Genomic DNA, 23,662 nt, shown 5'->3' on the forward strand with positions numbered 1-23,662 from the left:
GTAGCCTAAAGTTTATGACTGTTGTTTAACTTTACCATTTGAAGGAATAGATTGAAATAATGGGAAATTTTCTTATTTGACTTCTTGCTGGATGTCAGATGAGAGGATTGATCCTTGTGTCTGTACATTAAATATGAAGCCACCTTCTGCAGCCAATTAACTTTAGCACAAAAGGTGGGAAGCAGCCAAACAGTCAGTATGACTCTGTAACAAAGGTAATGAATCTTGCCTACTAGCATCTAAGTCTCACCAATGAACAAGTTTTTGGTTTCTTTACTCTGTATACGAACCAAAGTGTTAAAGTGAGATTTTGTGGGGCAAAGTCAGGCTACCGCGGCTAGCCAAGAATTAGCCATACTGAAAACTACATCTTGTCATTGTTTACACTTTAGTTTTTGAACGGATTAAATTAATTAAGACGGATTTAAAAAAGTAAGATATAAAAACGTTTTAATTTCTGAGCTTAAAAGGCCCTGATAGGCAGATATTTTTTACCTTCACAAAGCCAGGGTAATTTAACCAGCTGCTGGTTGTAGCTTCATATGAGAGTCTGACAAAGCACATTAGTGCTGAGTGATTGCTTTGAATAGACGACTCTCCATAGACAATCACAGACCAGATACCCTCATTTTACAGAGCTGAGAGGCGGCTAATGAATGCAGGTGCATGTTAGCTTAGTGTTTGAAGCGGTGTGTCTGCATACAAACTAGCCTCAACACAAACCTCTGTAAATATTACAGACCTCATTTGTCCCTCGAACCACATCTGAGGGTGGACGGGGCAATTAATTGTATGAGCATCTGCTTTTATCCAAACCACATTGGAAAGCGGTAGCAGCATAGTGCCAGTGGTAGATGCTGTTCCAGCAAAGTGGTGCACAAGTACGTTTTTCTGAGAAACGTCTCATACCGACTGCATGGACTCCATTTTTCTGTAGTGAAAGGGTTTCTAAGAAAAAAAACAACAGCAAAATAACATGCTTGCCATTATATACAATGCTTCTTTGTTGCTAAGAGCTACAAAAGAAGAAAGAAAAGTCCCTGACATTTCCCCTATCGCCAGTAGCAACTGCTGAGAGCATGCATCTCAGTGAAAGGTGAATTCCTCTGGGTGCATGGCCCACCACTCGCCTTTCTCCTGCCCAGATGCTTAGACTGGAAAATGTCTCTGCCTCCTACATGCAGCAAGCATAATGTCACTCCCATATGGTTTAGTTTAAGCATGCAAATGTGGCTTAATAAGATGATGCTGTTAAGTATTCACATAATAACAATTTTGTTAATAACTTTGAACTTTTTATTTTCCCAAGAGTACATTGTACTGAACATACTTCTATAAGAGAGTTCATCCGTGACCTTTCATTTTGTAGTAGAGTTTTGAATTTCAGTTTTCTGAATTCAATTCAGTTTATATATACAATTCACAGCAAAAGTTATCTCATGACACTTTCCAAGTAGAGCAGGTCTAGACCAAACTCTTTAAAGTATGTAAAGGCCTTTTTTCCCCTGGTGCCTTAAAAGCTGAGATTGAAATTTTGTCCTTGTTGTAAGAAACTGGAGATAATGCATTAATCTCACCATTTTGAAGAACTTTTGATCATATCACAGATTCTGTATCAACTTCCAATCTGAACCCTGTGCTTAAACTTATGGCAGTATGGATTGCCAGCAGAACAAAACCACCAGAGATTAATTGTCAGTGGATTGCCAAATGTCCTGAATTGAACTGATCCTTTTAAGCCTTATTAAAGGATGATGTGTTCAGGCATAGTATTGAGTGTAGGTCATCCATGCTCAAAATAATAATACAATCACCACAGCTTCTCATGTGAAATGGAAGAAAATAGATTTAAAGCATAGAAATAGGCTTTGGGTTGGGTTTGTAAGTATACATGAGTTGTTATATGGCCTGTATTGACAGCTGTATAGATCAAAAATAAAAGTGTATCTATTCTTACAACTGAGAAAAAGTGGGTGAGATGCCTCTTGTGTCGACAAACTGCAACACATGAAATGTATATTAATTCACAGCTGAAAATGGCCCCGGTTTGAGTAGTTTTTTATTAAAACTGTATATTTATGAAAAAACAACATTATTTTTTAAAGATAACCTCTTCATTAGGAACCCATGGTTGATGGTTGGTCTTTTCATGTGATTTGTTGACAAGCAGAAAAATATACTCCTAACACCAGCCTTATCCTTGAACTGGTTGTACCTCATGTTGGAAGCGAGTTGATGACAGACAGCTCATCCCCACTGTTGCGGTTGTTGCTTGGCAGACTTGTGTTGCAAACTCCAGCTTCTAGAAGAGCTATCAGAGCGAGCCTTATTAGCCCGAGCCTGCATTCATAGTCACCGTCCACTCCTTGCTCCTCACCACAGTATGATTTAGGATGAGTGAGTGACTGAGCAATGCCTTGCTTTCCTCCTTCAACCCAATTACACACACACACACAACTATGGACCATCACTTAACAGTTGCCATGACAACGTTCAATACCCCTTCATTCCAAAACACATTGCAGACTTTCTAAAAATAATGTGTGTTGTCTTTTCTCGCAGACTCCGCTTCAGACGACAGCCTTCACAGCAAATCCTCGTACATTACAAGGTAAGACATATAGGGGCTGAATAATGATTCACCGCAAGGGAAATAAACACCTACTGTATTTTAGTCAGTAGCTCAATGAATTTCGCTGCAATCTAACCATTGGTTGGTGACCCAAGAGATGGTCAGGTCAGAGTCTCTGTGAGGCCCAGTGGCTAGACAGCCCTGGCTCAGAGTTGCTCTGGAGGCTGAAGAAAGACATGGAGCAGGGAGCCAACATAAATACAGCAGACTCTCTGTGGGACAGAGAGAGTGAGGATACTGTTGGGAGTGCAGAGAGACAGATTAAGGACATGTCAGCCACTGCTCCAACCGCAGAACAGACAGCCAGCTCATGGATGTGACTTTTACAATGATACATCCAAATTGTCTATCTGAGAGGAATGAGCCCTGTGTGTTCAAATAAGTCATTACAGCGACGTTCTCCGCTTCTCTTATCTCTATGGCTTCACACATCCAACACATGCAAACTGATATTCAGCCAGAAGCACATGAAATCTCTCTGTTGGGATTTTACTGTTTTTGGAGGAGGATAAAAGCAAAACTGTCCATATTGCAAAGAATAAAATGGAACATTTGTGAATTTCTTGGCAGTTCTGTAAACAGTCTTGAGTAACATTGTGCAGTTGCATGAGTAAGTGGGCTGATGTGCCTGAAGTCGCCCTCGTCTCCGTAGCCAAGAGCGATGAGCCACTCAGCGCTTGAATCTTATGTAACGCAAGGGGATGGGCTGTCAGTGGGAAGGAAATCAAGCATCGTGTTATTGATTTCAAATGCAGACCATTGTGTTACAGCTATCATCAGTCGGTGACAAACAATCTGAGAGCGAAGGGAAAACACACTGACCTCGTATAGCAGAAAAATTTCCACAGAAGATCACTTTATTTCATCTCAAGTAAGCACACAACATGTTTCCTTTAAAAGTGTAGGACATAATCCACTTTACAAAGAGTGCGTGCTTGCATTAACCTTAATAATATTGTGCGTTTTTGGTTGAAGGATAACTAGGTGAAGTCATCACTGTTCAGTAGCAGCTGATAATGATGAGGTAGACAGTGACACACCCAATATGTACAGAGCTGGATGTTAACAGGATAACATGGCAGTTGTTGGTAATGCCTGACAAAAAATACCTAATCTCAGGTAAGTGAACACAAGAGACATGGAGAACAACAACCTCCAGTGTGCTAAGAAAAGAACCACTACAAATACACCACCTACATAGTCAGTTCATAAACATTACACCTGTGTGCTGGAAAGAACAGACTGAACATACCACGCGGGGATAAAATAGTTCAATAGAAAACTCAGCTTTTACAATTATCTGAAAGGACTGCACATTTAGAAGTTATTTCTATTGTTTTGTTTAAATGAAGGATATAATGTACGGTACATCACGTTTGAAAATAAAAAAAAAGAATGCTATTTAACTACACATACATTTGAGAATATAAAAATAAACTTTATAAAAGTAAAACTCAGGCTAAAGCAATGATAACCACATATCAGCAGCTTGGATTTACAGTTGTATGGTGTTATTATCTAACACTTGGCGCACTGTTGCTAAGTTACTTGGCATTATGATCATGAATGTAAATATAACAGCTGAGGATTATACATACAGTGTTGTAGCAATAACAAGAACACACATTTTGGACAGTGTCTACAGACAGCACACACTGTCTCTATATTATTGGTTTTGAGTTAATAAATTAAAAGGATAACAATTACGTTTGTTTCATAATCCAAAATAATAATTCATTTCCAGCCGCACTTCCATGCAAGAGGGTTTGTGCTGGAGAAATGCAGGCCACTCTGCTTATTCATCTGCTTATTCTTCACCTCTAAATCTGAAGTAATACTATGTTTGTAGCCACAACAACACAGTTAATAAGCATTACTGAGATAAGCGACTACAGTACAACAAAACTACTTTACACAATGACTGAAAATGGATAGCCAAGGAAGAAAGATTTTAAAATTCCTCCAAGACGGCCTTTTATTTCTAAACTCTAAAAAAGGGTCACATAACAGTCTATTAGTTAGAATTTAACAGTCAGCTGAAGCCTATTAAAATACTCATAACCTCTACTGAGGAGAAAATCACACACCATGTCGAGTGAGGTGCATGTGGACGCCTTAACAGTCATAGATCTCTGATCAAAGCTGTCAGAGTATAACAGTTCTTGTCAATATCTACTGAATATCATTTTTAACAAGTTGCAAATGTTAACGTCACACACAGAAAAGAGGTGTAATGATCTGTAATATCATCAGAAAACACAGTTATGATCATGGTTAAGGTGATAGGACTTTCTTCTGTAAAATCACATTGCTTTGTTCCAAAACTTCACATGTTTTGTCAAGTATCACTGTGTTCCAGTTCGATAGAGAGCTGCCCATGCTGGCCACAGTAACCATCACAGTTTGAATAGTGGGTGATGCCTAAATATAATATCTAGTGTTTCACAATTGTGCAATTCTTTTAAGATACAGCACAAAGACCACTACAGTCACTGCAATCGTTTGTAGATAAGTAGATAAATCAAAGCTGTTATATACAAAGAGACTCAACAGTTGTTGCTTTTTCTCAGTGTGAGGCTCTTAGATAACAGGTCCAGACTTAGAAGAACTTAAGCAGGCTTGCTTTGGTCCTCACAGCTGTACAGCAGCAATGCCTGGTAGCTAAAACTCCACAGCACAGAAAATAAACTCTGCGATTGGTCGATCCAATTGTAAAGTGTAACCACACCAGACATTTGCTACACTACGCGACCCCACTTACAGAGCAAATGTACAGCATTCCATGGCAACCACTTTGAGTGATTTGACAGCATCTGCTCAGAAGCTCCCGCTGTGCGCCTCAGTCAGCCTTGTCCTCGCCGTTCTTGGCCCACCCTCGGCTCATGGCTGCTACCACGATGCTGTACATGTTGAGCCAAGCTTGACGCAGCGGTGCTGTGTAGGCTTGGCCCAGACTACACTGCAGCATGTAGAGAAGGGACTCACCCACCATCTACAGAAGTCCAAAACAAACAAAAAAGACATATTTTTTCATAGCTCATTCACTTGTGACATTGCTGTTTTGAGAGTTGCACTATACTAAATGTTGGTCCTACAGCAAATGACTGGGTATGGACGCCAACCGCCTGATGCTTCCTCCCAAGGTTGAGCAGAAATTCCTCCAAGGAGTGAAGGTCATCCAGGTGGCTGACTGCTGCGTCGATCACAAGCATCACCTGGGATCACATGCAAATCCACACACAGACAGCGTTTCAGACTTTGCACAAGCACAAACTGCATACTTGCAGCGGTCACGGCAACGAAAGGAGCTCACCTTGGTGACATGTTCCAGGAACTCAGGGCTGGAGAGGCAGTCTTGTGTGGAGCCACAGTTTGTACTGTAGTGGAACAGACTGAGGAGCGCAGGGTCCAGCTCAAACAGTCTACCACAGACAAATACCACACTGTTCTATAGGCGTATACACATTGCATGGATTGCCAAACCTCCTCACAGACACAAATCAATCCGTAAAATATACATGTATAAATCTCTTGTGCTAGTCTCTGATTTAGTGGCAGCTGTCTCAAAGTAAATTGTGGACTATTGCAGTCTGTCGCCAAGCAACAAGTCAAGCTTCCGGTCCGGTCCCTGCATGATGAAAGTGTGCAGCGAAGGATCTAGCTTGATTCTTTCTCCAAACCTGATACATAACACCGCGGCTATTAAGTAGCAACATAAAAAACAAGCAAGATTACTTTTTGTTGTTTTAGAATTCAAGCTGATGAAAGGACAATAAAAGGATAACTGCACAGCAACAACATTTTCTTCTCTCACAAATCACTTTACTGAGTAAATCCATTTGACTCACGCTGACTGTATAAAACATTACCTGGAAAATAAGATGACACCATGGGGGACTTTGTTCTTGCCCAGGCTCTCCCAGCTGCCTCGTATCAGCTCCTTGTCTTTTTCTGACAGCTTCTCCATCCTCCCTCAGGCTGCAAACTCAAGACAAGTTCTTCTAGAGTGGAAACACACAACTCCTCTACAGGACAAGAAGGCTCAGTTTGAGGAAGGCCATAACATTTGAGTTAATCCACAGACCAAACTTCCACCAAACCCACCTGGAAAGAAAACGGAGCATCAAATCATCAAGTGAGCGTAACACATCTGATTTTCTACTGATGTTTCACTTACAAAGAGGGGGACGGGGCTGCAGGGGATATGATTCCCAGGCTAGAGACACACAAATATACTGTACCTTCTTGAGGTCAGTCTTCTCTCTGAACTTCTTCTGGTGCAGCCAGGCTGAGGGGTCTGTCTATGTGTGTGTGTGTGTGTGCGTGTGTGAGTGTGTGTGTGCGTGTGTGAGTGTGTGTGTCTGTTTGTGTGTGTGTGTGTATGTGTGTGTGTGTGTGTGTGAGAGAGAGAGAGAGAGAGAGTTTGTGTGTGTGCAGGCAGCAGCCTTGCCTGACACTCTGGTGCACTTGCTCTCTCTTTCCCCGGCCCACGGTGCAGTCAGGGAGACAAGTTGTGCCACGCTCTTATCTGTCACACTGGCTGCTATCTCTCTCCCTCTCTCTCTCTTTCTCTCCCCTTCCCATTTGCCTCTTGATATGCTCTCTCTCCAGCACTGGGGATATTATTCATGCCACTGAAGGAGAAAAAGAGGGGTCTCTCTCTTCTGCTCCAGAGAGGCTGCAGCGAGCCACAGCTCCTCCTGCAGGTGAACCAAGGACTAAAACATACAGAGACTATACATGCCTGCACAACATAAACTGCACTTAACAAAAATACATGACATTTGCACTTTTACTTTATAATCAAGAGCATTTACACACAAGATATATAAACACAGAATTAAGATGTTCAACACAGTAACCAGAAAACACAGCATAAGGATTTCATACAGTGAAATAGCTGATGTTTTAAGGCAAGTGAATGGTTCAGTAAAACCAGGCTTGAACCCAAAAGCACAATTCTGAGACCAGTCAGTAAAATCAAAGTCAAAACCTAGAAAACACAAGAGATGAGGCATCTACTGAGGGATCTGTTTAGTGAGCAACAGTCCAGGCAGGCAGAGGGGCTACAACTGGCAAAGCCCAGGCAGAAAGAGAATAAATGGTACATATGGCTGGTACATATGGCACTGTGCTGAAGGGGAAGTGGGAACAGGTGGCCGGGGGCGATCAGGTGATATATGACCGGAACACATGAGATACTGTAGGGGAGGTAAAGGTGAACGGATGCGATATAACAGGAGAGTTAGTTTATGGAAGAGCCAAAAGACAGAAAAGGAAAATGTGAGACTAGAAATTGGCTGGCATTGTGACAGTGCAGTCCATTTAAGGCCTATATCCTCTATTCTAGGGCGTGTCCTCAACTGCCTACATTTGCAACCCATGCATTTACAGAATTAAACGTGCAGGAATTTTTATATCGTTCAGCAGCTGGAAAAATAAAAGACCTGAATGCACCACCTTGGCAAAATTATATTGTTCGTGTGCTAAGGAGAGCCACTCCTCAAACAGCGTGATCATAACATTCACTGGCCAAGTGCACAACCTCTCATTAATCTAAATGAGATGTGTTTGTTCCCTTTCTCAGCTTCCGCAAACATTCGAGGCGCTAGTTTGTTTAATTAGATGTCCCTCCTCTCTTGGGCATTTCACACTCCGATATTATCTAACAGGTTTGGAGAGATTGGTTTTGTTTTCAGCCGTGCACCGGGGGGATCAGAGGTGCACAGCGCTCTCCTGAGGGAGTACGAGACAGAATGGGGAGGGATACACAGTTCCCATGACAACCTGACAGGATGGAGCCCTTGAAGCTTTGTCATGTGATGCTTGAGATCTCAAAGGGGCTTGTGTCATTAATTATTACGTCTGTAGGTGATATGTAATAATGTTTTGGATTTTCTGCTTTTCTTATGTTTTTAATTATGCGAAATTAATCATATGCTTTCTTTATTTCCCTGACAGTCACATTACAGTCACCATGTAGACATGCGCATCACTCTGGCAGCAGAAAACTGCATTATAATTGTATGTAACATATGAGCTCTTAATGACATGGTGCTATTCAAACTAAGCATTCAGTAGTGTTCCCTTTAGATGAATTACTTCACAAATGATGATGTCTTGACCTGAACCCAAGCAAATTATTGCAAAAAAATGCATGACACAGTGGCCTACAAAACGTATGGGCATTTCTTGGTATGCACTGGTCTCCATGATTACATTTTGATTACCATTATATACACAGTCAGACATTCCCATGTGGCTTGTATGTAAAAATTATCTCATTCCTGGCAGTCAGCTGTCCAAGCACAAGTGGAGGTCAGTATACATAGCATATTTGATGTGGGTCTAAGGGCTTGGAGCAGATCACTGAAGTGGTCTCTGTGCACTGTTTGTTTAGGTGTTATTGTGGCTGTAGAAACAACTGGGAACTTTAACCCAACCATCTGAGAGAGGGCCATGTCAGGCTCATGCTTGGTGTCCTTAGCAGACCTGCCCAATTAAAAAATATACATTTATATGAAATGAAACTAAAGGCAGTGACAGATAAAATATTTCACTGTAAAAATATAGCAATTCCCTTTTATGCCGGAAGCTCCTTGCTTCATGGTAAAACACAAATTAATGTTACAGACACAGTGGTCTCAACTGGAGTTCTCATTTTGTTTTTGAACTGTTTATTCTGGTAACCAAGTGTTCATCATCCTCTAAATTACAGTGTTCATATTTCTGAGCAAAATTTTCACAAAACTAAAAGAAGGATGTATATATATATATATATGTGTATGTGTATGTGTGCAAAACATGTAAAATATGAATCACTAAATATATCTAAACTTTATTCAGCCATGATCCCTGACATTTGTGTGTGAAAAGTCCCGTTTTTTTGTAATTGCATAATTTACAGTTCCGCATCTTAAACTATCAAACGCTTGGTGCGGATAGTTAGCCGTGACATGAATCATTTTTGAGGACAGTGTTGTTTTCTAGTGGAGAGGCCACAAAAAACTCTGTGCCGACTCAACCTTTTTGATCATGGCATTTCTTCCCCTTTGGACTTCACGCTCTTCTCTTCCACATCTTCAATTTTCTCCCCATCGTCTACATTTTCTTGCCTAAATCAGACATTTTGGGTTAGGAAATGGCTATATTGTAATTACATCGAACTTTTACTTGGCTACAGTATTTGTCTTTTCTTCACTAAAGACTGCAGGGCAAGCTCAGAAAATTATGTAATGTAAAATGACCAAACCACATGAAGTCCTTGGCTCTCCAGCACAAGAGCTATTCATAATTTTACCGGACACAGTGGTATTACATAGTGGATGAACAAAACTAAAAATTCTCACTCTGCATACCTGCTTTGAATATCTTTCTCATCTGTATCATCCTCAGATCTGTTTGATATTGATGTTTCCTCAGCTGCTTCTGCATTTTCTTCAAGAAATTGCTCCTTTAAGCCAGCCTTCTTCAGCTTGTTCCTGTACGCCTTCTCTGCGTGAGCTTTCGCATTTTTCTGCCGGTAAAAACTCAGAGTTATCCTGGAGGGGAATGTCATTTACAGCGTGACTCCTCAGCTCACTATGTCACTTACCTGCTTCACCTGTTCGAACAAATAAGGGCGTTCACTGACCCGCGCTTTCATATCCCGTAACTCTCTCATGTACTCTCTCATCCTCTGTTGGTCAGCCGCCCTTCATGTAAGAGAAGATTATAGTTGGAGCGGCTGCAGCAGGCGTGTGCGGTTGTTGTGATGTGAGCTGCAAAGGTTGCAAAATTGGAGAATGAACAGCCCAAGTTGACCAGTACTCACCAGTGGTGCTGTAGTTTTTCATTGTGTACTTCTTTCAAACTGCTGTGTGGATCCAACAACTTTGCATGAAGTGAGACCGTCTTCTTCATGGCCTGGGAACTCATTTGGTACTTCTTCAACCAGTCTGAACTCTCCTGATTCTTGCTATCCCTCATCTCTATGGACTTTCTGTGAATATAAAAAGATCCTGTCTAAATATTCTGCATCTTTTAGCTATTTAGTATGTAAAGGGAAAAATCTTAAGTCCCAAAATAATCCAAGTCACCTGATGGCCATGCAGCGCTTCCTCACAGCATCCGTGATGTATATTGGGAGTGTGTCCGTGGAAAGTGATGTCAAGGTACCAAGTGACTTGCTTCTACTTAGATTACTTATTTTTGGTACCTGCAAATGAGAGGGAAAATAGTTAACATTTTTGCAAAACAAATTTAAATAAAACCCTACACGGTGCAGTCGTGACACCAGCAAATTATACATTAGTCTATGAACTGATGTAAGCCAGATGCAAGGACGAAGGCCTTTATATAGACATGCCGAATGTGTGCAGAGAGTTCTGAAGGACAAGAGGGTTATCTGTCAGATGAAAGAGCACAGAATGACTGAATGTGGGGGAAAAAACTCTCTTTATTCACTTTGATCAATGCCAAGCGAAAAAGAATGATAAAATGTAAAAGTACTGGAGTTGAACTAGAAAAGACAAACATTGTCTGTCAAATCACAAAGTTAATTTTGCCACTTTAGATGGATGTAAATTACTGTTATTCTTATTTAATTACTGTAATAAGTATTTTTACTCTGTAATGCCCTTGTGTGAATCATCCACCCAGACAAATGTCAATCAACACATATGTAAGGGAGTCTTGTGAAATATGTAATGGATCTTAAAAAAATCTTTTGGACTGAGAAAGGAACAAAATGTGAACAAATATACGGCTGTATATCAGGCGCTGTAGAGATGGGACATCAATTAAACTTGATAAATTATGAGGTAAGGAAAGTTTGAAATACAACTGCTCAAGGGAGGGGAATATTTTCTCTAAAACAAGTGCTCACTGTATTTAAAATAGCAACTGTGATGACAGAAAAAATAACAGACGTGCTGGATAAGGACATAACCCATACAATAAATGTTTTATCCTTCCATCCATTCTCCACACCGCTTATCCATCAGGGTTGCGGTGAGGCTGGAGCCCATTTCAGCTTAGATGTTTTATCATCACCCAAATTACTCCCAAGTAACACAGAATAGAAAGTAAAATGTGAACAGGCCTAAGCCCTTTTTCACATTTATGAAATAAACAACACTTCTGCTTGTTGAGGAAGCACAGGAACACATGATAGAATATTATACAGCCTGTGAAAACTGCAGGGTAAACATCTGTTCTTATTAGGTCTGTTTTCGTACATTTGGTGCAATCATAGTGATGTGGGCCTTTTTAAATGAGCAAGGATTTAGGTAATCAGCACTGTTTGCCGTGTGGAACATTACAGGCTTTAAGGAAGGATAGTGGTTTCCTACCCCCCTTAAAAAAGACAAGCGGTGGGTGGGTATGTTTTTCGAACCATCCATCAAGCAGAGAAGCAATGCTACAACATGAAGCCATCTGGTGTTTTGGAGTCCTGGATGTCTTCTTCGTCTGTAATTCTACTACAAACACTGACTCTTTAAGACAGACATTTTTTCTTTACATATTATTGATGTAATATTTTTGAGATGTCACTAATTCATTCTCAGATCTCTGCTTATAATTACCACCTCTGACAAATCAGATTACCATAAAATTTGAATTCTATTAATGAAATGGATATAAATTATTAAAGAATAAAATTCAACAGAAACTAAACTACAGTTAGCTCATATCCTGAGGAGTAACTAAAACCAAACTGCACTGAAATGAATGGAGGAATTTAAGCAACAAAAAAACTGAATGAATCCATTTTAATTCAATTCCCCAGGTAAACAAAACAACAGGCATGGACAACACTTTACCTGTGAGTTCTGAGGGCTCATCCTAGATTTCCTTGCAGGGAGAGCTGATGTCCTCAGATGGAATGGTTGACATTTGATCACTTCATTACTCTGTGTTTTTCTCAGTGCCTCTGTTTGTAAGGCTTTGTGCAGCTTGTTGAAATCTGGGACCTGATGGATTATTTTGGGATGGAAGCTGGGTCTCTCATACAGGAATTGCAGCTTTTCTTTCCTGGTGCGTTCAGCAGTACGAAGTTTTGGGCTGCCAGACACAGTGGGATTATCATGCTGCGCTGATGTCTGTGGGTTGACTTGTCTGCAAAGCTCCTGGTCTGCACAGAAATACAGTAACTGAACAGACGTGTTTTACACATGCGTTTAACATGAACTTTTCTAGAGTTTTACCTATTGAGGTGTCTAAAAGTTTAAAATGGAACAATCTTTGAAGAAAACATCACTCTTTGGTAAAACTGCTTGAGGAGGGGTCACAAGCAGCACCGCCTGACTATAAAGAATGACAAGCCAAAAAAAATTGTGAACCAGTGTCCTATATACATACTGATCTAAGTTGGCAGTACATTCTGCCTGTGAAGTGACATATAAGGTCATGTTACAAAGAATCTGATCACTACATACTTTCATATTTATTCCAATTATTATGACAAACACTAACCTGCAATAGAAAAGGAGACCTACCTTTCACCTCTGAATCTGACGAGTCTTTCACCTCTTTGTGAGAAGATCTCCTAACGATAGCAGCCTTTCTTTTCTGATCACGTGAGACTTGGTTTAACATTGCTATCAGCTTCTCCCTTTTCTCATTTTCTCTCTCAAGGAAGCTGAAAGGTTTCTGAATGGAGAGCAAGAATTCTCTCCTCTGCTCATGGCACTGCTTCCTCTCCTTCTCCCTCAGCTCCATCATTTCCTGATAGAGGGGCTGGGTGACACAGCTGGGGACTGGGATAGCGCAGAACTTCTTCTGACACTCAGCCTCGGCCTCTTCCTCTTTGCTCATCTGTGTTGTTTTAGATGAAGCAAAGCGCTCACACTTTTGGGTCTTAGTTAGTGTCAGCATGGAAGTCATGACAGAACAGTTGTTCACTTTTGTTGGAGTTTTCCAAGCTGCAGAAAGTGAGTTGGACCCCTTTGACTGTCTGGGATGGTTCAAAATCTCTTTGTCTGAGGTCAGGACAGATGCTGAAGTGGATCTTCTCATTCCCACAGGTCTGAAATACAGCAAAGCTCTCAAAAATATATATATATAATTATGGCAAAACATAGAAGACATTTGAGGATATTTACTTGGTCTGATGGTTCCTGGATGGATCATTATACTCTTGGTTCTTTGACAGTAGAGCATTTTGATGAATCCTCTTCTCCAGCTCCTCTCTCTGTCTCTTCTCTGTCTCCTGCAGCTGCTGTCCGAGAGCCTCACTCAGGGCCTTCAGATGCTGCTGGAGAACTAACTCTGATCTCAGTCCATCCTGCAGCAAGGTCTCCAGCTTTGACATATTTCTCTGACCTGTGAAAAAATAAACAACCCGAATGTTCTTCCATAAAAGTCGCCTTTTGAGACATGTGCATGCACATGAAAACTCACACACAGACGCTGACTCAAAACATCACTTAAAAAGTTCATATTTCCCAAATATTTGGACAATACATGCATGTACATTTTCTTGAACTGAATAACAGAGCAGAAATTAAATCAATTAAGCTGTAGGCAAAAACTTTTGGCAATAATTTTGATAATTATTTACTAATTTAGCGGTATAGAAAATGGATGGATGGATGTTTACTAATTTTTGTAGTTTTCTTTAGCAAATATCAGAAATTCCAGATTATCAAATGTGAACTTACTTTAGTTTTATTAGTTGTAAATTGTTTTCTTGATCACAAAATGAATAACTTTTGATTTGGTAAAACAAAACACACGATTTACAAGCACCATCAAAGGCTCTGGGAAAGTCTTAGGGACATTATAAAGAAATAATAAGAAAATAATCATTTTAGAATATCTGTCAGGTGAAGCTCCAATCTTATATGACGTTTTATGTTATTATAAACTGAATAACTAATATATAACAAAAAGTAGTATTTTCACACATGAAACGTGCTGACAGCACCACCTCCGGTCTGTGCAAAGGGGTTACCATGGCAACCGGACCTCTGTTCTTTCAACGCGACTTATGTGCTTTTATTTAGCGTTAGTGAGCCTAAGTTTCCGTACATCTTTAGTTTCATACTTATGTACAACCCTGCTCTCCATTTCCTTACACTCAGAATCACATGATAAAAAAATCAGCCATATTCAAACAGAAAGTAATAATGAGTCCCCAACCTGGTAAAAGAAGAGTTTAAGGAAGTGTTTCGTGTCGTCGACCCTTCTTCCAAACTCCTAACGTTACATCTCCGCAAACTAGATAAACTACAATTTATATGATAAACTATCAAGGTCTGTTGTTGAAGTAAAACTTACAGGGCTTTTGTTTAAAACCTGAAACGAAGCGAAGTGTCTTTCACCTACACTCACTTCTCCGTTTCGGTAGCATTAGCACCGTTTGTGGACACAAGCAGCAACGTCAGCCGCGACGGACGTCTTCTGTGATTGGACACGAACCCGGAAAAGCTTTTTCTGGAGCGCTTGTCAACACAACATGGCTGGATTACAGAAGGGACACGGCTGTGGTTATTAGGACACGTTCAAGGGGAAACGGCTGCCTGACCCTCATATGAAAGTATCCAGACTTCAGATTTGAGCTGGTTAATGCGAGGTCTCTTTCATATGAAGACAGAGTGAATGTCAGAATAATGCACAAGATCACAAAGGCGACGCTGGCCTTAAATGCTCTTGGCCGGTGTTTTATTTTAGATAAGCATTTATCCTCTATAAAAATAATCAGCCGGGGATTAGTATGTGCAGAACATGGGGACGATTCTGGCAAGAATGACGTTTATGATGTTATTATATCCGGGGGAGGAATGGTTGGATCTGCAATGGCATGTTCCCTAGGTGAGTAATGCTTTCCAAGCCCAGCTGACCATATTTTGCTGTGTGGCTTTTCAGCTATTATTAACCAGTCACACTTGAAATAAAAAGTAGATTTATCAGGAACGGTCTTCATTCACCCAAACCTGTATGTCTTTAGGTAAATGAATAGAAAACAGTGATAACTGCTCTCAGAGCTTAGCTCAGAGATGTGGGGGAAAAAAACAAGTTGAGTTAATTTTGTGATTTAACACCCTAAACAGCTTCACCACATGATCTGAACAATGCTTGCTACTGTAGTAACACTGCTGAGGCTGAATGTGAGTGAATGAGTGCCGTTTTTATACAGTATTTCTATGGTTTTGGCAGGCATGGATCCCAACTTGGAGGGAAAGAAGATTCTCCTGCTTGAAGCGGGTCACAAGAAAGTGATGGACAAAGTCCCAGACACCTACAGCACCAGAGTCAGCTCCATCAGTCCAGGCTCTGCTACCCTCCTCAGCAGTACAGTATACACTCACAGCACAAAAACATCACATCAGATGAACAAGAACACAAGCATTTCTGATGTTCTTGTTGAAAGGTTTTGTACATTTAAAAAGGCAGTTTCACCACAGACAGAGATGTTAAGTCAAAATGTTATTTTTGTGGTGATTACCTCCCTTCCTGTGAGAAGTGTGTGGTGCTAGACTATGAAATGACTCTCAGAAAGTAAGCCAGGGATCAGACAGTCCAGTCATGTTGGCTTAGCTGGGATCATATCTGACCTGAATTGTTCCTAATGTGATAGGTCACTTCACCTGGGATGTTTCCTGACTCTACTTTTTTCTTATTTACACTAAGGATGGGATTCTTTCTTTGTCTGTCTTTAGAGATTTTGGCAGTCAGTGAAAGGGAGAGTCTGGCATTTAAGCTGATTTAAGCATAATGAACTCATCTGTGAAAAGTGTTCTGTGTGCTAAATCCGCCAACTCAGGTCTAGAATCCATTAGAAATATCTGAACATGGTTTTTGTTCCAGATGTGTGCATTTATTTCAAACTTTCTGGCTGCGTGCATGTGCTGACACACATCTTATACCCTTGCTTCTCACCAGTCAGTCATATGACAGTTTACAGATTATTTTCAAGTTTATGTTAGGACTGCAGCTAAATATTATTTTCATTATCCGTACGTTAGTCCTTACATTTAAGAAGGTGAACTAAAATTTTTTTGACATTTTTGGCAATTAAATTTTTTTTTCAAGCAACTAATCAGTTAATAGACTAATCAGTGCAGCTCTTGTCTCGATAGACTTTTCAAGGATTCGGCTCAACCTGATTGACTCAATAAGAATTCATTTTTTAAATAAAACATTCCAGTTCACACTGATGATATTTTTAGTAATGACAATCATAGTGCAGGTGTCAGTGAGAGGTGAGCATTATTTGTGGACTATTTATTGACTTAACAGCATTAGCTCCTTTACCTGGTCAGAGCCTTTATCTGATTTTAACAGTGAATTGTCAACGGAGTATATGAAAGGAATGCAGTGGAAAGGAGTTTATTATCCCTGGCTGTGACTTCACTGCCTCCTTACTGGCACCTGTGCAAAAAGTAAAAGTAAGAACTTGTCTCAAGCTTATGGGGCACTGCATGTATTTTACAGTAACTTTTCAAAGTATTTTAAATTCTTGTTGTGTTGTTTTGCAGAATAATTAGATGTTGCTCACCACCACCACAATTGTTTATGCTGAAGTCCTACTATGTAGCACCAAATCAAAGTATCAGCGTGGTATTAATGAATGATTTTCAGTATGTTCAGTTTAAACTCATCACAGAGACATTTACCACGATTTGCGTCTTCCTTAAAGCACTGTTTTAACCTTCCAATGTGCAGATCACGATCGTTTGTAGTACATCGGCATACGTCAGTGCATTAAATTAGTATTGTAATTGTTTTGTAAATGTGTTTGTCCACATACAGGTATTGGTGCATGGGAGCACATCACAACGATGAGGTACAAGCCCTATAACAAGATGCAGGTATGTTTATCATCAGTTACATTAAGTAACATCGTGCTGCTCTGTCAAAAGTTCAGGAAAATAATTTCAAGACCAACAAAAATAACTTGACCCAGTACTGCACACAGAGAGAATCCTTCTGTTACCCAAATTGAGTTTTTCTTCATGTGTCTTCCAGACTGCCTAATTTACGGGCATACTGTATGTATTTCTTTCATCCATCAATCTCAGTGCTATACAATTTGTGGAGAGAAAAATCTGTGACACTCAGCCTCTACTCAGTCATTCATCTTAATGAACAAGCAACACAATACTGTATCATATAATCATGTTTATGTTGTGTAATTGTTCACATTAAAATGGCAAACAGTGGTTTTGTGTAACATGCATTCCTCTGTGCAATTTATGCCCATTCTGTAGCTTTTGCAGGATCTGTGCCACAAGGAATGCCAAAGAGCACACGGTATATTTAAAAAGGGCCATCTCCTGGCACGTACGAACTACTGGTTGCTACTCCTGACCATGCAAGTTTTATTTATTAAAGCCATGTTTTATATGAAGAATAAATCATTTTGACATTTTCAAATTGGTACCCATTCCCCGCATCTTCTAATTATGAAGATTCATGTGAACAACGGAAAGAAGATGAAAGATTAGGAGAGTGGTTGTTTGCTGCACAGTGAACCCACTTTACGGTTGCGGGTGCAGGCTCAGTCCCTCTTGTAAGATGTGGTCGCTGTGTACCAAACACTCGACCGCAGGGTTTCTCTCTGGGCCTAAGATGTCATCATGCTATGCCTTACAGTGATTATGGTAGTGTACCTCCCCCATTATATCTTCACTCTGCTACCACTGTTTTGGCATGTTTGCTTACTGAATCTCAGTCATATACATCTCCAGTCCATAGCACTGGAAAGTATGTACTGCAGGTCAGCTCGAAATAACATTCTTTCCATGCAGTAAAATTCACCTTAAAACTCCAGTAAGCATTGAGGGTTTAGATTTGAAACGGAAGGCACACACATAGTTTTTGCCATCATGGCGCCATTTTGCCCACATTTTTCTCTATAAAGTTGCAAGGAAGTGTATTGTTTTAAAACTCGCACACAAAGTATGTAGCAAGTGATTCCACCCGAAAGCTGCATCATTTCACCCCGCATTAAACAAGCCCAAAACAATTTTTGGGCTGGTCTCAGTAAATCTTTCCTCCCAACCACTTATCACAAGTTGCAAACCCACTGCCATTAGTGGTTTTCTGTAGGGTATATCCCCCTACTTTATGGCAAGTTGGGAAAAAGTAGCACAGCAGCATATTACTGCAGAATGATGGGTTCTGTCACCATAGTTACAAGCCAGCAGAGAATTAACCTTGTACAAACACTTCTCACCCCCTCATGTTTAACTCAAATGGTGCCTTCAGGGCTGGAATTACAGGAGCCTAAAACTGTGTCTCATTCTGCCACTTTTGGTTGTGGATAAATATTGACCCACTTTTTATGTTCACAAACATGTCATTTGTTATTTGTGTTTCCATGAAAATGTTTGTAGAAATCCACATCACAAAAATGTCATTTGGCCCTGCACCTCACAGGGCTCCATTTACGCTGTAGTCACCCGTTCAGTGAAAGTGGTGTAGGTGACCCTCATTGCTGTGGGTTTTAATGTACGCGGGTTGTGCCAACCTCTGACAGCAGCTAACAACTTTGATGTGTTCAGCTCAGTGAAGCAGCACTTCTGTGCCCAGCTATATATAGGTAGAGGGGGGATGCATTTAAGGTTAGACTTTTAGACCACAGGCATAATGGGTCTCTCATTTAGGTTTGGGATGCCTGCTCCGATGCCCTGATCACATTCGATAAGGAGAACCTGCAGGACGAGATGGCCTACATTGTGGAGAATGACATCGTTGTGGCTGCTCTCACTAAACAGCTGGACAGTCTGTCCGGTAAGCACAACATTTATGATTAAAACATGAATCCCTGCACAGTAGCAGTTCACTGTGATTCCTGTTCCATCTGCCTATTAGACTCTGAGTCTGGCAGCTAATGCCACCGCATTTATTCCATCCTGTTCCCCAAGCTTTGTTTACTTGTACTCTCTCCTGGTGACTGTTTTTAAAGACGTGTTAAACCCTTGGAGCCGCTCATACTTTTCCCTGCAATTTCAATCAAAGCCTCACATTTCGGGAGCAGCAGAGCCCCGGCACCCTCTGAGGACACGTGAAGTGGTCCAGTGACCTATTTAAAGCTGTCATGTGTTCCGAAGCTTTGCCACCTCTTAAGACGATGAAGCACTGCAGTGTATATTGCTGCGTTGCTGTTGACAATTCACCAAATTTTGTGACTTTCACAAATAAAACTTAGCATTGTTGTGTGCTTGACAGTTAAAGTGGCATATTTATAAACAGTTTTCAACATTTTGCACCAAACAACGGATGTGTGGTTGCAGCACGTTTCTGCCTCATGTGCCTCCCATTTATCCGCCTCTTTCTCCTCTCATTTTAGCCATGGTGTTGTTATGCTCAGTGCAGTACATGAGAAGTTCGCTCCGCGCCAGCTGGTTTCAATGTAACTCGGCTCTCCAATCACTGAAAACCCATATTTGACATTTGTGTGCGGGAACCAGTAGCCCTTCTGCGGATGGGTCCCGCTCCAAGTCGGCATGAGCCAGCGTAGTTCAGGATCCTTTCATGTTTGGGATATCCAGTTTCTGGTATTTTTAGGAATAGTTGCAAAATTCAAGAAGCTGGCAGCAAGTCAAAGGTGCAGCGTGGTGTTCTTGTAGATAAATGATAATAGTCAGTGCAATGTGGCAGGCCAAGACGATTAAGTAGATTGTCAAATGTGAACTTCAGCAGCTACCATGTGCCAGGGAGGAAAACCAATGGTGTTTTATGAGGTGGTTTATAGATCTTCCACTGCTTTGGCTGCAGGCCTCTCGTTTTGACGGAAAAAGTACTGATTTAATGTGATGATACATACTAAGATTGATCCCTTTGTTGTGTGAGAGTCACACCAGTTGCCATTTTAAGAAGCACTGCTTTTTTTTGCTTTTCTGCTGCCTTTGTATTCGCTTTTTTTTTTTTCTGTCCTGCTAGATAACGTGCAAGTCAAGTACAGGTCCAAGGTGGTGAAGTACGACTGGCCCAAGCCCCACCAGGCAGCGGAAGCCATCCCATGGGTCCAGGTGACGTTGGCCAGCGGAGAGACTGTTCAGACCAAGCTGCTGGTCAGTTTCATTTTGTCACACAAACTGTTGCAGCTGTTCATCTGCCCTTCTCCTTTTTTTCCTTTTACTGTTTTCTGTTTCCTCATCTGTTTCTCAGATTGGTGCTGATGGACCAAACTCAATGGTGAGGCAGGGATTGGGGATACCTACAGTCAAGTGGAATTATGACCAGTCTGCTGTGGTTGCTGTGCTGCACTTATCAGAAGTGAGTATCACATTCAACACATGAATAAAGTATAATTTGTCATGATTTATTAGAATATGTGCTATGCCTCACTTCCTGTAGATTCTATTTTTTAATTTTTTAAACATTATTGTATGTGACTACTGCAGAGAACAATACACTCACCCAGAAGTAACTTTTATACCATCTTGTTTTTATGTGCAATAAATGTAATTAAAATGTAAACCCTGCAATACAATGCTGCAGAGTTTCAGTATGATATTTAATTTAGTTTAATTTATGTGTTGGACAGCCCACTGAGAACAATGTCGCATGGCAGAGATTCCTCCCAACAGGACCCATTGCAATGTTACCGGTGATATATCTGCATTATTTACAGTATATTTTTTTCATCTTGCTAAATCTCAGTCTGTCATATAAGTATTTGATATTGGCGTCCATGCTCTGTGTCCTGCAGCTGTCGGACACAGAGAGCTCTCTGGTGTGGTCAACCAGCCATCGGCTCGCCGAGGAGCTGCTGGAGCTGGATGAGGAGAGTTTTGTCGATGCTGTCAACTCAGCCTTTGTAAGTTTTGCCCCAGCTTTCAAACTGCTGATGTATTTATATTTAGATTTCCACGTTTGTCAGGGAGATGTTACACAGACATTTCTGTATTTGTGCTGTATGTTGACTTAATCACGTGTCGAGCTGTTTTTAGTGACTCATACAAACAATATTGTCATTGTTTTGACCAAACTTTATACAATACTAATATTTCACTATCATTTTTTATGTTTAGAGAAACTTCTTTTTCCCAAGCTGGCTATTTTTACTGGGCCTGCTGATGAACGGGGTCACCACGGTTGAGTCACGTTTGGTTTCAGGCCTGGTTTGCTAATTAAACCTGTGGTCTCCCAGTGTCGACCATTACTGCATGGAATGTTTTTCAAACAGAGCTAATTCAACTGCATAGCCTGGCCGGCATCTTCTTTTAATTAACCCAGCTCCCGAAACCCTGCCAAACCAGTTAGTTAGAGAGGGGGGAAAAAAGCACTTGTGCTGGCCTGGAGTTCAGCTTTGCTCATATGTCAGCTAATTTCTTTGTCCACTCAAGGGGATAATGTCTGTTTTCTCTCTGTTGTGAATATGTCTCCGTCGCCTCGCAGTGGAGTAACGAGAACCAGTCAGAGCTGATTGAGACGGCTGGCTCTCTGTTCCGCGGTGCCCTGTCAGTCATCATGCCGTCTGCAGGTTCACCCCGACAGCTTCCCCCAAGTGTGGCAGGGATCGGGCCAAAGACCCGAGTCATGTTTCCTCTGGGCATGGGACATGCGTCAGAATACATCAGGCACCGAGTAGCTCTCATCGGGTAAGATTTTCGTAGTGAAGGTAATGACCTGCACATTAGCACTCGTTTGTAAGTGAACATATCGATCATGAGCTTTCTTGCACTGTGCATGAAATAGCATACTTTGAGTCGAATGTATTTGGACAGAGAGGGGGATATATTTGTCTTTGCAGGGATGCAGCCCACCGTGTGCATCCTCTGGCGGGTCAGGGAGCCAACCTGGGCTTTGGGGATGTGGCTTGCCTCACACAGCTCCTGAGCCAGGCAGCCTTTAACGGGAAGGACCTGGGTCAGTGAGAACTCTGAACAGACATAAGCACTGCAACCATAGAACAGTGGTTTTCCCCTAAGCTCTTTTCCATAGCCCCAGCTCAGACGCATGCCGTTGTTCTAGATTATAAAAAGCATCAGCTTTTCCTGTAACATTTATTTGAAGTTTTTTACTATTAATAAATTCTGCCAAGAATTGAGATATTGTGTTTATTTTTCCTCTGGTAAATGTCCTGAAGTCAAAATAGCTCCAGTGTATTGACTTAATGCAGAAAACATTAACAGAACAGACATACATACACAAGCTTACAATATGTCCTCAGTTTTTAATCCCCAGTCTTTTTTTGTTTCCACAGGAGCGATTCAGCACCTGTTAGAATATGAAACTGAACGCCAGCGACACAATCTGCCCATGATGGCTGCCATCGACCTCATGAAACGCCTTTATTCTACTAACGCTGCTCCTGTCGTTTTCCTGCGCTCCTTCGGTCTGCAGGCCACCAACATGCTTCCAGCACTAAAAGTAAGCCCTTCTAGCTTCTATGTCCGAACACGTCCTCCTGAACATCCCACTGAACTTGGCCATCACTCAGATAAGATCAACCACCTGTCAAGCCTAAGCTCCGCCTCCACCCTAACTCCACCCATCACCCTCTTTTCTGATTACACGGAGCTTTACTTTAGCAGTGTCTATAATTTCCAGTGTTCTGAACCTACTACTATGGCATCTAAGTTTAGCCCCAAATTTAGTGTTACCAAAAGTGTGTGGGTGGGGTGCAGGGCTGGCCCTGGGGCAGCGGACAGCGGTGTTGGCTTGTGTTTTCACACCCCTTTTATTACCGACCACTCATGTGAAATGGCTTTATTCCCTACTAAGTGATTCAGACCAACACGACTATAACTGGTTGTAAAGGCATTTCGTAAAGTCAAACGTGACATTTCTTCCATATTAAATGTAGTAAGTTCACCGGTTTACAGGTCCTGTGTAGCGGTCTTCTCGTCTGTAACAGGCTTTTAGTAAGCGTGGTTCAAAGGTTACAGAGTTTCTAAGTTGTTGCCTCTTTTTGCCCGTGCAGGAACAGATCATGACGTTTGCAAGCAAGTGATGAATCAGTCTTGCAGTGTCCGTCGATGGATCTCCACAGACAGTGAGCTTTCAAGGCTGTAAAAATTGTGAATGTAAAAATAAATTGATCTATTTTAACCTATTTGTCACTGTCCATTTGTGTGTGTGTGTGTGTGTGTG

The 23,662-nt window shown here is 41.1% G+C and overlaps 3 protein-coding genes across 6 annotated transcripts; 1 reads left to right on the forward strand and 2 right to left on the reverse strand.

Annotated features, from left to right (window-relative positions):
- Nucleotides 1-3,471: 3,471 nt before the first annotated feature.
- Nucleotides 3,472-6,631, reverse strand: ngb (neuroglobin). The gene is made up of 4 exons (XM_046412669.1): nt 6,502-6,631; nt 5,946-6,054; nt 5,728-5,847; nt 3,472-5,624 (listed from the first exon to the last, which is right to left on the reverse strand). Exons 1-4 carry the CDS (start codon nt 6,597-6,599, stop codon nt 5,472-5,474), a joined length of 480 nt encoding a protein of 159 aa, XP_046268625.1. The 5' UTR covers nt 6,600-6,631; the 3' UTR covers nt 3,472-5,471.
- fam161b (FAM161 centrosomal protein B) lies at nt 6,314-15,016 on the reverse strand. 3 transcript variants are annotated; one of them, XM_046412663.1, is made up of 10 exons: nt 14,756-15,002; nt 13,717-13,936; nt 13,111-13,640; nt 12,436-12,746; nt 10,711-10,829; nt 10,446-10,613; nt 10,227-10,326; nt 9,991-10,148; nt 9,658-9,747; nt 6,314-9,124 (listed from the first exon to the last, which is right to left on the reverse strand). In XM_046412663.1, exons 2-9 carry the CDS (start codon nt 13,923-13,925, stop codon nt 9,666-9,668), a joined length of 1,677 nt encoding a protein of 558 aa, XP_046268619.1. In that variant the 5' UTR covers nt 13,926-13,936; nt 14,756-15,002; the 3' UTR covers nt 6,314-9,124; nt 9,658-9,665. The 3 variants fall into 3 exon arrangements, with proteins under 3 accessions (XP_046268619.1, XP_046268620.1, XP_046268621.1); XM_046412664.1 differs by lacking the exon at nt 6,314-9,124 and having other exon boundaries at nt 9,161-9,747; nt 14,894-15,016; XM_046412665.1 differs by lacking the exons at nt 6,314-9,124; nt 9,658-9,747; nt 9,991-10,148 and having other exon boundaries at nt 10,227-10,392; nt 10,475-10,613; nt 14,756-15,004.
- Nucleotides 15,017-15,033: 17 nt separating this feature from the next.
- Nucleotides 15,034-23,620, forward strand: coq6 (coenzyme Q6 monooxygenase). 2 transcript variants are annotated; one of them, XM_046412667.1, is made up of 12 exons: nt 15,035-15,427; nt 15,773-15,907; nt 17,369-17,427; nt 19,225-19,351; nt 20,504-20,634; nt 20,732-20,839; nt 21,111-21,173; nt 21,276-21,383; nt 21,965-22,167; nt 22,320-22,435; nt 22,773-22,939; nt 23,493-23,620. In XM_046412667.1, exons 1-12 carry the CDS (start codon nt 15,226-15,228, stop codon nt 23,520-23,522), a joined length of 1,449 nt encoding a protein of 482 aa, XP_046268623.1. In that variant the 5' UTR covers nt 15,035-15,225; the 3' UTR covers nt 23,523-23,620. The 2 variants fall into 2 exon arrangements, with proteins under 2 accessions (XP_046268622.1, XP_046268623.1); XM_046412666.1 differs by having other exon boundaries at nt 15,034-15,427; nt 21,111-21,383.
- The last annotated feature ends 42 nt before the right edge of the window (nt 23,621-23,662 follow it).

Source organism: Scatophagus argus, chromosome 15 (assembly GCF_020382885.2).
Source record: "Scatophagus argus isolate fScaArg1 chromosome 15, fScaArg1.pri, whole genome shotgun sequence".
Taxonomy (NCBI): Eukaryota; Metazoa; Chordata; class Actinopteri; family Scatophagidae; genus Scatophagus; species Scatophagus argus.

Bases quoted from the DNA above. Each gene is read 5' to 3' on its own strand.
- ngb (XM_046412669.1), bottom strand. From the start codon at position 6,599: ATGGAGAAGCTGTCAGAAAAAGACAAGGAGCTGATACGAGGCAGCTGG. The intron at 6,055-6,501 runs GTAATGTTTTAT...TGTCTGTGGTAG, and splicing joins GGTGTCATCTTATTTTCCAG to ACTGTTTGAGCTGGACCCTG. The intron at 5,848-5,945 runs GTGAGCTCCTTT...ATGTGATCCCAG, and splicing joins TCCTGGAACATGTCACCAAG to GTGATGCTTGTGATCGACGC.
- fam161b (XM_046412663.1), bottom strand. From the start codon at position 13,925: ATGTCAAAGCTGGAGACCTTGCTGCAGGATGGACTGAGATCAGAGTTA. The intron at 13,641-13,716 runs GTAAATATCCTC...GCTGTATTTCAG, and splicing joins TCCAGGAACCATCAGACCAA to ACCTGTGGGAATGAGAAGAT. The intron at 10,327-10,445 runs GTGAGTACTGGT...TCTTACATGAAG, and splicing joins GAAAAACTACAGCACCACTG to GGCGGCTGACCAACAGAGGA.
- coq6 (XM_046412666.1), top strand. From the start codon at position 15,226: ATGCACAAGATCACAAAGGCGACGCTGGCCTTAAATGCTCTTGGCCGG. The intron at 19,352-20,503 runs GTAAGCACAACA...CTGTCCTGCTAG, and splicing joins ACAGCTGGACAGTCTGTCCG to ATAACGTGCAAGTCAAGTAC. The intron at 22,436-22,772 runs GTCAGTGAGAAC...TTGTTTCCACAG, and splicing joins CTTTAACGGGAAGGACCTGG to GAGCGATTCAGCACCTGTTA.